Genomic DNA, 13,858 nt, shown 5'->3' with positions numbered 1-13,858 from the left:
TGCCCAACCTCTGCCTTCAGCCAAATATACAGACTCTGGTGTGCCTACCCTAGAGCTTGACAGTTGCCAAAACCAGTGATGGGAAAGATGTCCATTTTACGTTAGGACTTTCCGTACCTGCTCTTGTAGCTCTTGGGTTTGTGACTTTTAGGGAAAACATGGCTGTCTGGGGACTCAGAGCTTGGCACACTTGATCCTTTGGGCTCCCGTGCACTGAATCAAGGCCGACCAGCCAGCCAAGGCCAAGGAGTGTAGAGTCAGGCATGCCCTGTAGAGATCCTGTAGTTGTGTGACAGCCAGACGGATATTCATGGGCATCCGCATATTAAACTAAAACTCTGCAAATCGTTTGGCACTTTCTTACTCCTCTTTTCTCAGACACTGACGAATGTTCGATCGGCAACCCATGTGGGAATGGGACATGCACCAATGTTATTGGAAGTTTTGAATGCAACTGCAATGAAGGCTTTGAGCCAGGGCCCATGATGAATTGTGAAGGCAAGTAATACTTTTCTTAAATATCATTTCTATAGAAAGTGTTTTTTTTAATGTCTCAGCTTTTACTTCTATTGCTTTGATATTCTACTGATGACAATGTTCATCACAAATATCTCTTCCTTTACCCGGTGAGCATAGTTACAGTGACTGCCGTAAAGCCCTTGTCTGATAGTTCCAGCCTCTCAGTCACCTCGGAGTTGGCATCTGTGGTGGTACTTTTCACTTGAAGTTGGCATCCTGTTTTCTTGGCCCCTCGGCATTTTGGTTAATTTGGGATTATACCATGGATGTTGTGAGTGATTTCTTCTGGAATCAGTTGTACTACTTCTAAGAACGTTGATGCTTTTGTCTTAGCAGGCAGTTAACCTGGATGAACATAAAAGCAGAGTGTCAGGCCTGTGGAAGACAGTGGTTCTGATTTCAGTTTGTTCTATAAGCCCCAGTGTGGCTAGCTTCTTTGATTTTGCCCCACACATGCATGGTTAAGTCAGCAACTTGGGCTTTTATGCAAAAAAACAAAAAATAGTGTGTCTCCATCTCTGGCCTTCTCCTATCTGGGGTTCCCCCTCACTCTTGAGCAGCCTTGGTTGCCCCTAGCTCCCTCCCCTGACTGCTCTGGATAGAAGCTTGGGAAGTTTCCATTGAAGATTTAGCTTCCGGGTGCTGCTGCTGCCAGGACTATGGCCATGCACAGGGTAATTTCAGAATAACAAAATAAACAAAGAAAAAACCTAGGAACTTATTACTTGCTTGTTGTTTGCTGAGTTTCAACCCATCACTAGAAACTACTTCAGGCAGTTGTTTTTGTATTTTTTTTTTTCAGAGTTCATAGTTGTTATTTGTTGGAGGATGAGTTTATTAGGTACCCACTTGTCCGTACCAGTAGTGGGAGTTCTGTTATCTTACTGCTTTCTCCATGACAGCCGAGTAAATACATCAGTGTCGTGTAAACAAGCACTTAAAACTGTACGCTCAGTACATGCCTGCCTGTCTCCTTGATCAGATATCAATGAGTGTGCCCAGAACCCGCTGCTTTGTGCCTTCCGCTGCATGAACACCTTCGGGTCCTATGAATGCACGTGCCCGATCGGCTACGCCCTCAGGGAAGACCAGAAGATGTGCAAAGGTAAGGCCACGGACAAGACAAGAGAACAGTTAACATTTTATTTGCCACACTGGGAATGTATTTTAATGATTTTATAGTTCTCCACTGTCTTCTTCTAGAGTTTACAGCCATGTATCTGACAACATTTTGCTGGTAGAGTCCCACATCTAGATGGTCTGCCCGAGCAAGTCACAGATAAGATGGGCTGAAGGGCCCACCATTGTCACACTCTTGGGCTCTTACTAAAGCAAAGATTGTCCTTTCCTGAACTTTTTTTTTTTCTTAACTACATTTTTTAAAATTTAAATTCAGTTAGCCAATTATATAGTACGTCATTAGTTTCAGATGCAGTGTTCAGTAATTCATCAGTTATGTATAACACCCAGTGCTCATCACATCACATGCCCTCCTTAATGCCCATCACCCAGTTACCCCATCCCCCCACCCCCCTCCCCTCCAGCAACCCTCACAGTTTGTTTCTTATAGTTCAGAGTCTCTCATGGTTTATCTCCCTCGCTCATGACTTCCCATTCAGTTCTTTCCTAAACTTCTTGTCATTAGGACCAATGCCGAAACTTTAATAAATCTAGAATATAGTCAAGAGTTGGAAGAGACATGGCTCCTCCTTTCCCTGTCACACAGTAACGTTTTAAGAACCAGAAAACCAAAACTAAGACTTGAACATTTGGAACAGTAGCCTGCTCCTGAGAATTTTGTTGTCCTATTAAAAATCTTTTCTAGATCTGGATGAATGTGCCGAAGGGCTCCATGACTGTGAGTCCAGAGGCATGATGTGCAAGAACGTGATCGGCACCTTCATGTGCGTCTGCCCGCCCGGGATGGCCCGACGGCCGGACGGAGAGGGCTGTGTCGGTAAGGCTTCGCGGGGCGGGCTCTGCTCAGTTGAGTTGCCTACCTCAACACAGAGTTACAGCACTATTCCCAAACCATCCTCACTTCCAGCCCACTCTTCTCCTAGCTCTTTCAAGGCTGTGCTATAGCTGGATTTCTTCCATCTCAGGGGCCATGCCGGTAGAATGAGGTTTGGATGGTGCAGTCCCAGGGAAGCCTGTGTCCTGTAAATCGAAAGCACTTAATTGAGAAGTATAGGACAACTGCTTGAGACAATTCTGCTTGTTTAGCAAAGTAAAAGTATGAGTGCGTGTTCTTGGTTTTTGGATCATTCCATCAACGAGGAGAGGAAGAGGCAGATCATCTCCAGAGGCGTGTCACAGGCTGGATGGCGCTGTGACTTGGCCATATTGTTTGTAACATACTTGGACCTCAGTTAATTCATGTGTAAAGGGAGGAGGTGGGGCCAGATCTCTAAGGTGTCTTCTGGAGTTTAAAATGTTCGGGTTTTATGGTGCATGTCACAGTCCCCTGTCACATACAGTGGCTGCGGCCGCCTGGCCCATTTATCTCAGCACTTCTTCCCCAAGGTGCTATCACCGGGGACAGTGCAGTCCACAGTCTTCCTCCTCCTTGAGAGGAGATGGCTCCCCCTCCTTGAATTAAGAATCTTATAGTCCTAGCCTCCAGTCCCTCAAAAATGGTGGTGCTATTTGGAGGGACATTTGAAGATAGTGAATAATTTCTTATTTTTGAAAAAAAAATCACAAAATAAGATTTCTTAAAAACGAATCTATCAGTGATTGCCTGGTGCTAGAAGCCAAAATGTAGAGTGGCTGCAAAAGGACATTAGGGATCTCTTTGGGAGATGGAAACTTCTAAAAGTGGACTGTGGTGATGACCGCACAACTCTGTAACTTACTAAAAATCACTGGCTTATGTGTTTAAGACATGCAGACGTTACAGTAAGTAAATTATATCTGCTCAAAAAAGCTGTTTGAAAAAGTAAATCTAACACAGGAAGAGAGATAACAAGGATATTCACTACAACTTTGTTCATAGTAACTACCAAAAAAAAAAAAAAAAGACTAGGAAACAACTCAAATGCCCATCACAGGAAGACAGTGAAACATGGCATATTGGTGCTGTGAGATGCCACCGAGCAGGTAAGGGGAGTAAGGTATGTGTGTGTGTAGGTACTAACGTAAAACTCTAAATGTCTAGTTATAGAATAATACATAATGTGTCATATCGTAGAGAAAATTATAAGTAATACTCTATGTTTTCTGTAGGTATGTAAGCAAATAAATACACAAAAAAATTTTTTTAAAGATAAACCCCACTTCACAGAAGTAATTACCTCCAGGGAAGATACTAAGATTAGAGGGTGCTAGTCTAAAGCAATCAACCCTATCTGTCAACTTTAATTTTTTACAAAAGAGTGGAATTCACAAATTACATGTGTAATATTTAATAAATTTTTAAATGTCTGCAACAACCGATCAGACTATAGTTCGATTCCATAGTTTCTCTTAATCTATTAGGTATTTCATTCAATATATACTACTTAATAAAGCTAAAAATAGATAACATCAGAGGAACAGTTACACAGTGGTTCCTTCAAAAGCACTATTCTCCCAAGATCCGAAAACCTAGAAGATAGACCCTGACTCCTGAGTCATGTTTACAAACTCGCCTGTGTTTCTCAGAGTCTCGCACAGTGCGGATGCTAACATGCTTGAACGGGTACGAGTAGGTTGTATGAAAGATACTGTTAACCATCCTGCCTTCTTATGGTGCCTGAGATTCATTTTCATTTCCTTTTTTTTTTTTAATTCTTTGATTGCATATGTGTGTTTGAATTTCATCTGGCTAACATACTTCAAAATGTGTTTTATTTTTTATGCCTGAAAACATTTTTATTTTTGTAACCAGCTGAATTTTATATTATACAGTCATGACATTTATCTGTGCATTTCCTGGGAGCAAGGGGGTGGGCACTGTCATGATAACAGGAACCCAGTTTTCTGGTCCCAGATGTGCCATAAGTGAGTTGGGTGACTTAAAAGAGGCTAAATTCTCTTTGTCTCTGTCTCCTCCTCTATAGAGTGAGAAACTGCATGATTTGGGTGGGAGGAGGAGGTGTGTTTTAGCTCTAATATTCTATGATCCCATGTATTTGCTTTTTCAAAGAAAAGACCTAGGGCAGCATTATACATTTGGAATTTCTTAATTGTTAAAAGGTGCTGCAGAAGATGCAGGTTCCAAAACATTTCTGATCCTCAGGCTTTTCATGATACCATGCTGGTAGCTGAACCTTCTGCAGAATTTTCTTTGATCATCAGAAAACTCTTTGTAGCACAGTTCCATTTTATGCAGACATGTTTTTATAGTTAGAAATTCCATTATAAACAGCCAAAATATTATTATAAATAAAAAGTGTTTACAAATGTCAGAATGAGAATGAAAGATAAAGCCATAAAATAATACAATAAAAATGCTGAGTACAGTGAAACAGGAATCCAACAAAATTATCCCCCAAATGTCAAATGCATTAGAAACTAAAAATATTACAAGCTTAAGAATTACAGAGGAAATTATGTAGGAAATTACGTAGGAAATCTAAAACCTCTATAAAGAAAACTAAAAATGCAGTCACAGATGAAATATTTTCTTAATTGTATACTTGATACACAATGTTACATCAGTTTCAAGTATACAACCCAGTGATTCTACAAGTTTATATATTATGCTGAGCTCACCCCCAGTGTAGCTACCATCGGTTACCATTGCTATGACAATATCGTTGACTCTGTGTCTTTTATTTCCTGGCTTTTTCATTCCATAACTGGAAACCTATACTTCCCACTCCTCTTCACCCATTTTGCCCAACCTCTTCACTCTGCTCCTCTCTGGGAACCATCAGTTTGTTCTCTGTATTATAGGTCTGGTTGTGCTTTTTGAGTTTGTTTATTCAATTGTGGTTTTAGATCCAACATAGGAATGAAATCATATGGTATTTTTCTCTCTCAGTCTGACTTATTTCACTTAGCATAGTAACCTCTAGGTCCTTACATGTTGTCTCAGATGGCATGTCCTCGTCTTTTTTGTGGCTGCATAATATTCCATTGTGTGCATGTCCCACATCTTCCTTCATTATCCATTCCTCTATCAGTGGACACTCAGGTTGCTTCCGTATCTTGGCTATCATAAATAATGCTTCAGTAAACAAAGGAGTGCATATATCTTTTCAAATTAGTGTTTGCATTTTTTGGGGGGGGTAAAGACCCACTAGTAGAATTACTGGCTCATAGAATATTTCTATTTTTAATTTTTGGGGGAACCTCCATACTGTTTTCCACAGTAGCTGTACCAGTTTGCATTCCCACCAATCCTCAGTTTGAGGATTCCTTTTTTTCCGGCATCCTTGCCGACAGTTTTATTTCTTGTCTTTTTGACTTTAGCTCTTCTCACTGGAGTAAAACGATACCTCATTGTGGTTGTGATTTGCATTTCCCTGATGATCAGTGATGTTGAGCATCTTTTGATGTGTCTGTTGCCCATCCGTATGTCTTCTTTGGAAAAGTGTGAACTCAATTCCTCTGCCCATTTTTTAGTCTGTTTTTTTGGTGTTGAGTTGTATAAGTTCTTTATACATTTTGAATAGTTACCCCTTAAAAGATACAGCAGACAAAATTTGACTATGCAATATACTATGCTCAGTAATTATTTTTTAAATAAACAAATGAATAGAAAAACCTAATAAATAGAAAAATTTTACCAAGAGCATCAAATTTTAATGAAGATCTTGACAATACTGCTGGCTCTTCATTTTGAAATGAATAAAATTTATTTCAAAATGAATTTTGAAATATTAATGAAGGGAATAAAGGCTTTGCTTTTAAGATGATGGAATAAAAAAGTGTTCCCTCACCCCCATCCCCTGAAGATTTAGAAATACAGCAGAGGAAGGAAGAGGGTTGTTTATTTAAATGAGGAATGGTCTGAAATACCGACTCTGAAGAATATCTTTCAAATATTATAAAATTTCAATCAAAAACACATAAGAGGCTCAGTGACATATTCTTCTTTAGACTTTAACAGAATACAGACCTCTTTCAAAGTAATTGCCCCAATTTAAGAGATCATCGAGCAGTCTTTGAGTAGATTGGGAATACAGGTGAATGAGAGAAACCTGAAATGTTTCTGTAGAAGCCCAGTTCCACATTCGGCATGAAGAGGGAAAACACAGTTGACAAACTAAGACTTAAAGAACTTTACTCAGAGCCACAGTGACCTCCTAAATTACCAAAAAACTTGGTATGCATGCCCCATGGGTGGAGACATAACCAGTCTGGTGAGAGAATGCTTATAAAACAGTGAACCGAAGCTGTAGATGACGCCAGCTCAGCAGTGGGTGGTCTTCTGCTGCATTATTTTTCAGCAAATAGCTGAAATAGTGAAAATCAGTCAAAGATGGATAATTACACATGAGTGCAACTGAGGTATATATACTAGGGTTGGGGGGAGAAGAAAGGAATACAAACAAAAATAGACTCAAACACCTCAGGAATGGAAGAAGACAAGTTTAGGACAATTGTACTCATAATCTATCAGAGACACCATTCAATAAAAATTATAATAAAAGAGCTTGAAAATGAAGATAAAGCAATATCAAGAGAGAATGATCTAGCAGAGCTCAGAAAAAAAAAATCACAGAAATTAGTCACAGTAGAATTAATAAAAAATAGCAAAGGATGAAAACACAAGTAAAGATGTGGATATGGAAGTGATTAATAAGAAAATCATACAGGTGTAAGACAAAAAAAATCCAACATTGCATAAATGAAGTCCGCCCCCAAAAAAGTACAAAAAAAATTGAAATATATTTGAGTATATGAGTATCTTGTAGAAGATATTTAAATCTGTATATTAGAAGAACACACTGCCCCCGTGGAAAACTATTACAGAACAGTCACTTACTGAGTTACACGTTACTGAACACGTGCTGTGTGTGCAGTTCCTGGAACACCCTAATAAACTAGAAGGATGGGTTGTCCCCCACCCCCACCCCGACTCCATGCCCCTGTTGTGCTCTCAAGCTGTGTATCTTCTGCTCAGGGAGAAACAGGCATCAAACAAATCATTGACATGATAATTTCATATAGCAGTGAATCTTTCTGAGTAAGATTTAATGATGAAACGCGAGCTAATTTAGAAGACATTTTCAAGGACGGCTTCACTGGCAAGGTGACATTCGAGCTGGGGCCTGGAAAGGAAAAGGAAAGAGCAGTAAGAGCAAAGACATCTGAGGCCGGAACAAGGGCCAGCGTAGCCGGAGCTTGTGCCAGCAGAGCGGCCTGAGGTGAGGCCCAAACGTAGGCAAAGGCGTTGCAGGCCACGGTCAAGAGACCGGTGTGGCGCCTGCACTGTGCGGGCCCCGGATATGGATGATGAATATGGGAAACCTCGATTCGGATGTCCTAGCTCTGCGTTTGGGGCAAGCTGGCTTCACTGCGTGCCTCAAATTCGTCCTCTAAACACAAATAGGAATAATGAGAGCACGTACTTCATAGGCTTGTCAGGGAGATTAAATTAGTTAATTCATATAAAACCCTTAGAACAGTGCTTGGCTTATAGTAGAGTTTCTTTTGTTAGTTGTTGTTATTGTCTGATTTACAATCTAAAAGATCTTCGGTTGCCTAGTGGGTAATGCGTTGTGAGGGGTTAGGAGTAGAAGCCGGGTGCATTTGAGCGACTATTTTACTGATCCAAATGAGAGCCGAAGAAAGTTCAAATAAAAGCCATACACCGTAAAAACGTGGTTAAGGGGACTCAGCCTCGGAATGTACCTGGGAGATGGTCAACAGAATGTGCGCACGGATGGATTGGATATGGTGGAGGAAGGAAGAGAGGTAGAGAAGATGAGTCCCCGGAGTTTACTTGCATAAATGACCAGATGACGCAACTATGGCCTGATAAGGAAAAAGACAGGAAGAAACAGGTGTGGTTGGAGGCACAGAAGAATAAAAATTGTTTTGACCAACTTAACTGTCAGTAACGTATGAGCCTCCCAAGTGGTAACATTAGATACACAGATCTGTTCATAAGCCATGGCTGTAAATTATTGGCAAACAGGTCATCATTGAAAAATCCCGGGATTGGATGAGGACACCAAGAGTGCGAAGAGAGTGGAATGGCAGTGACTGAGCTCTGAACACTCCAAAATCTCGTGTGATTGAAAATATTTAGAAAACCGAAACTGAGTGGCCAGCAAGAGAGGAAGTTCTCCGGTCAGTGTTAGATCGTGACGATTAAAAGGATGGATTATTCAAGCAGCTAGAGAGTGGCCACTTGTGTCTAATGCTGCTGAGATACAGAGCAAGACATTGAGAAGGAGCAATAAGATTTGGTGCCCTCTTATCACCAGTCATGAGGTAGAGGAATGTCAGGACTACAATGAGATAACACCTCACACCTGTTAGGATGGCTAATCATAAAAAGACAAGAGATAACAAGTGTTGAGAAGGATGTGGAGAAGAGGGGATTCTGTCCACTGTGACCTGATGTCCTGTTGGTGGGAACGTAAACTGCTAAGGCCACTAGGTATGGATTTTGGAGTTTCCTCAAGAAATTAAATAGAGAACTACCACATAATCCAGCAGTCCCACTTCTGGGTATATATCAAAGGAGACAAAAGCCTTACCTCAAAAATATACCTGAACTCCATTGTTCACTGTAGCATTACTGGCAGTAGCTAAGTGTGGAAACATCCTAGATGTGTATCAGTGCATGAGGGGATCAAGAAAATGTACAGAGGATACAGGGAATCCTGTCATTTTTGAGAACATATGGATGAACCCAGTGGGCAATATACAAAGTGAAATAAGCCAGACAGAGAAAGACATGGTATCAGTTGTATGTGGAGTCTTAAAAAAATAAAAGTAAGTAGACTGAGCTCACAGAAGTAGTGGAGAAAAATGTTTGCCAGGGGCTTGAGGGTGGGGGAAACAGGGAGAGGCAGGTAAAAGTATACAGACTTACAGGTATAAGATGAATAAGGTCTAAGGATCTAATGTGTGATGTGGTGACGATAGCGGAGGACACTGTACTGTGTAATTGACATTTGCTAGGAGAACAGAACTTAAATATTCTCACGCAGAAAAAGGGCAAATATGTGAGGTAATGGGTCCTCGACAGAGGAATCCTTTCATGTACTTCAGTAAAGCTGGAAATAAAATAGAACAAAATAGGAATCAGAGCACTGAGGAGGAAAAAAAAGAAGGACAAGGGAGGGAGGGAGGAAGGAAGAAAGGAAGGAAATAAATTTATCCTGAAGGGAAACACAAATGAGGTACTAGTTAGAGGTATAAGACATTATTAAAAGAGATGGGTTTTTTAAGATGGAAGTTATGAGAAAATTGTGTGTTGAAAGAATAGCTCATTGAAAAAGGAGAAGTGTGAACTCTTTGGAAGGCAATCTAGAGTACAAGTGCAAAGACTTGCCTTTGAGAAAAACCAGAGAATCTTTAACTTGTGGAAAAAGACAAGCAGTGGAAAGCGAGGCCATACAGGTGGTTGGTAGTGGAGAGATGGACGAGTTCTCGTCTCCGTGTGCAGTAGTCATTGTAGAAAGTGGGAGCACGGATGTACGAAGAAATGCAGTAAGATTGTCAAGGGAGTTATCAGTTCCCATTCGAGATTTGAATCATGAGTTAAAGTAAGACCTGTCCTGTTTGTCTCTAATGTGTCACGCTGAATAGACAGCTGAGTGCACGAAGACAAGAGCAGTGGACAATGCCATGGTCGCTAATTGGCCGTCCTGATGTGATCGAGAAATTTTCAAAGGATAAAACATGGAATGCCAGAAATCAAAATGTCATAGGTGGGGCAACAACACACCAAGATACACCCTAACTTGTATTAGGGTGTTACAATTTTCAACAAAGGAGACGAAGTTACAAACTTCAACAATAGAAAAAAGAAAAAAAGTTATCAGAAAAGACCTGTTGGCTTTAGGCAACAGGGCTGAAAAGGGAAAATACGTACAAGGTAGGAAAATACGTACAAGGTAGTAAAAAAATCAAGCTACTTTCTTCAAGTTCTTACACGAATTCTCACGCCAGTGGTAGCAGAGCAAAAGTAACCTAAAGTTTTCAGACCTGTCTAGCCATCTTCCAAGTATAAAAGCTCTGTTGTACGCCATCAGACAGGGAGGAGCTCAGTCAGTATGTCCAACAAGAGCCCTGCTTAAAAAAAACAATTCGGACAATGAAATGCAAATCAAAATAAAGGTAAATGACATCAGGGATAGCAGTAGATCAGGAAGGCAGACCTTGAACCCTCAGATTCTAGAAATAACAGACGCTACACAGTTTTTTAAATCTATTAACTTAGCTCAATATTTTTGTATATACTTTAAAATTTCCATAATTAGTTTTTTTTTCCCCTAAAAGGGAAGGAAATTTTCACCAAGACACATCATGGTGATTTTTAGGATGCTCAGAGCAAAGTGAAAACCCTTAAAGCTTCCAGAGAGAAAAACTAGACTTCCTGCAAATGAACAGTAACATGGGGTAAAAGAAAATAGTGGAGCAATATTTTCCAAACATTCTAAGGGAAAATAATTTTGAACTAAAATTCTACACTCAATCTAGTAAGAAAATGAAAAAGACATTGTCAGAAATGTATTCTAGAGAATTTGCCACCCACATATCCTCTGTGATTACCAGACTAGATACTCCAATATTTTGTCTTATTAATCCAAAAGGACAGACTTCTATCCATGAAGCAATGGTAAGCCAAGGAACCAGGAAACCTCATGATTCGGTTTACACAGATACTGATGGCACATTAAAGAAAAGATCTAGCAAACCAAAGTATAGATCATGTCAGCGTGGCAGGTGGCACCAGGAGAGAGCAGAAGGAACTCATCCAGAGACTTCTGAAACCTATAGAAAAGTATTCGAGTATGGCTGAAGTTGTTTCATGGTTACCACCGAAAAGACAGAAGATTGTAACTTCCAGACATGAGATGGAGATAAGAGGAGGGCATAGAAATCTAGACTATTGTAAGAAATATTGAGCGAGGAGGGCAAGAGCATGGTAAATGTAAAACAAAATAAAAAGGTAAGAATCCAAACATATCAGCAGTCACGATAGATAGGAATGAACTGCTGGTTAAAAGGCGGATGTACTTTTGAAAACTCCATTTAAATCCAGTTTGGTGCTTTTTGTATGAAAGGTACCAAATCAGAATGTGAGAAAGATCGACAATAAAAGATCAACAAAACATTGAGGGCAAATGCTGATAAAAAGAAAGCACAAGCAAAATAAATATCAACAAAGATTTAAAAAGTATAAAGATGAAAGCAGTTTATCAAAAATATCTCACTATGAGCTCCTTTATGCTCATAATAACAGAGCTTCAAACAAACAAAAGCCCCAAGCAAAATTTACAGAATATCAAATACAGTAAGGACAAAGGAGATTTTAATGAAGCAGTTTTGTTCTAATTTATTACCAACCAAAAGAGCAGTACACCCTAAATTCCTTCTCCCGTTAGTCGCCTTCACATACCAAACTGCTCCTGCGATTTTACTCAAAGTCCGGGAGCTTGCCCTTCTTCCCCGCCTGTGTGGCTTTTACCCTACTCTCTACCCCTCCCTAACACCTCCCCCTGCTGTGTAACCAGCACCCTCTTCCCCACAGTTCTTTCCCAGCTTGTCTGGTGTTGTGGGGCAAGTTTACATCTTGTGGAAGCCAGTTTTCGTCAACCACCACCCTTTCCCCACCAGGGTGGGGAGGGAACAGAAAGAGAAACACTTTGTTAAGAAAGAACCCACCTGGAAGGATGGAGTTAAAAATAAACCCATTTTCATGTATGACTGGTTTTTATCCCATCACATTAGTATTTTGATGAGGACGTTTTAAATAAGATATAACCCACTCAAGGATAATTTGTAAATGGTAATTTTACAGTCTGCTCATTATTCACCCTATTTGTTTTCCCAAAGATGAAAATGAATGCAGGACCAAGCCAGGCATTTGTGAAAATGGGCGCTGTGTGAACACTGTCGGGAGCTACAGATGTGAGTGTAATGAAGGATTCCAGTCGAGTTCCTCAGGCACCGAATGCCTTGGTAAGTGACATCTGAGTGTATTTTACCTGGTAAATAAAACATCTGTTGTATGATGTCATCCCAGAAGAGCTCTACGTACATATTCTTGTCTGCTACAAAAGCCCCCACTCTGAGTAATGCATATACTTCTTCCTGAACGTACGCGTCTATTCAGATGATTTATTTCTGTGCATGTGAGCTGTATGCACATCTATGTGTAATGTAAATAGCCATCTTAAAGAGTCTTTCCAAAATTCAGATTAATTAAGCTCTACGGAAAATATGACTTTAGTAAAACTTACATCAGGAGATGATTTAATTCCAAAAGAAAATATTTGCTGTGTGAGGTAAGCTTTGCTGTATTAGTAATATTAAAATAAACGCCACATTTCAAAAATGCAGTGAAGATTAATTTTTATTTTATGGTACAGAAAAATGTTTTACAAAATATTTTCCTGTGGAAAGTATAAATCTCGGACATTATGTTGTATTTTAATGCTAAAATGTATACATTATAAATCATTTCAGGTAATTATGAGCAGGTGTAAAAGTATGGAGTAGTAAAATTTAAGGCAAACAGAGAAATAAGAGCACTCATCACTTGATTGGATATAAAAACAGCATGTTTCAGCTGTATCAGACTTCTCCAAGTGATGTCTTTGCATTAAATCCTAGGAAATTGTTAGTCAAGAAAATAAATTTTGTTTTCCTGATGTCTTCAATCCAGACCCTTACTAACCACCAATCTTTCTGGCAATAGAAAAGACCGCTTACATACCGTAATGTACTTCTCTGTTCATATTATTAAGGTTTCACAAGGATGGTTCATAAAACCATGTTATAGATTTATTTGCCTATTTACAGCAGAGAAATTCCTTTATTTATAGTACAGAGAAAAAAAAATCTGCTTTGTCCAAATGTATGAACACTCTTGCAGATGCAGAAAAGATGAGACTGGATTGAATGTGTACCAAGATTGTAACATCATCCAGGATTTAGTTTTCAAAATCAAATCCTGATACTCATTTGTTTATTTAAAGGAAAATAATTTGGGACACCTGGGTGGCTGAGTGGGTTAAGTGTCTGCTCTGGCTCAGGACTCCGGTCATGATCCCAGGGTCCTGTGATCAAGCCCTGTGTCCGGCTCCCTGCTCCACGGGGAGCCTGCTTCTCCCTCTCCCTCTGCCTGCCTCTCCCCCTGCTCCTGCTCACGTGCGCTCTCCCTCTCCCTCTCCCTGACAGATAAATAAATAAATAAATAAATAAATAAATAAATAAATAA

The 13,858-nt window shown here is 39.9% G+C and overlaps 1 protein-coding gene across 1 annotated transcript in view; it reads left to right on the top strand.

The window, feature by feature from the left end:
• The window catches only part of FBN2 (fibrillin 2), a 239,399-nt gene that overhangs the window by 207,587 nt on the left and 17,954 nt on the right, over positions 1-13,858 (top strand). The window contains exons 53-56 of the mRNA XM_026507878.4: positions 379-498; positions 1,502-1,624; positions 2,345-2,476; positions 12,472-12,597. Of these exons, the coding sequence (XP_026363663.2) occupies positions 379-498; positions 1,502-1,624; positions 2,345-2,476; positions 12,472-12,597 (501 nt within the window). The remainder of the gene's footprint in view (positions 1-378; positions 499-1,501; positions 1,625-2,344; positions 2,477-12,471; positions 12,598-13,858) is intronic.

The sequence above is a fragment of the Ursus arctos genome, unplaced genomic scaffold (assembly GCF_023065955.2).
Source record: "Ursus arctos isolate Adak ecotype North America unplaced genomic scaffold, UrsArc2.0 scaffold_5, whole genome shotgun sequence".
NCBI lineage: Eukaryota > Metazoa > Chordata > Mammalia > Carnivora > Ursidae > Ursus > Ursus arctos.
Note: the sequence above shows the minus strand (reverse complement) of the source record. Positions and strands in the feature narration are given on the sequence as shown.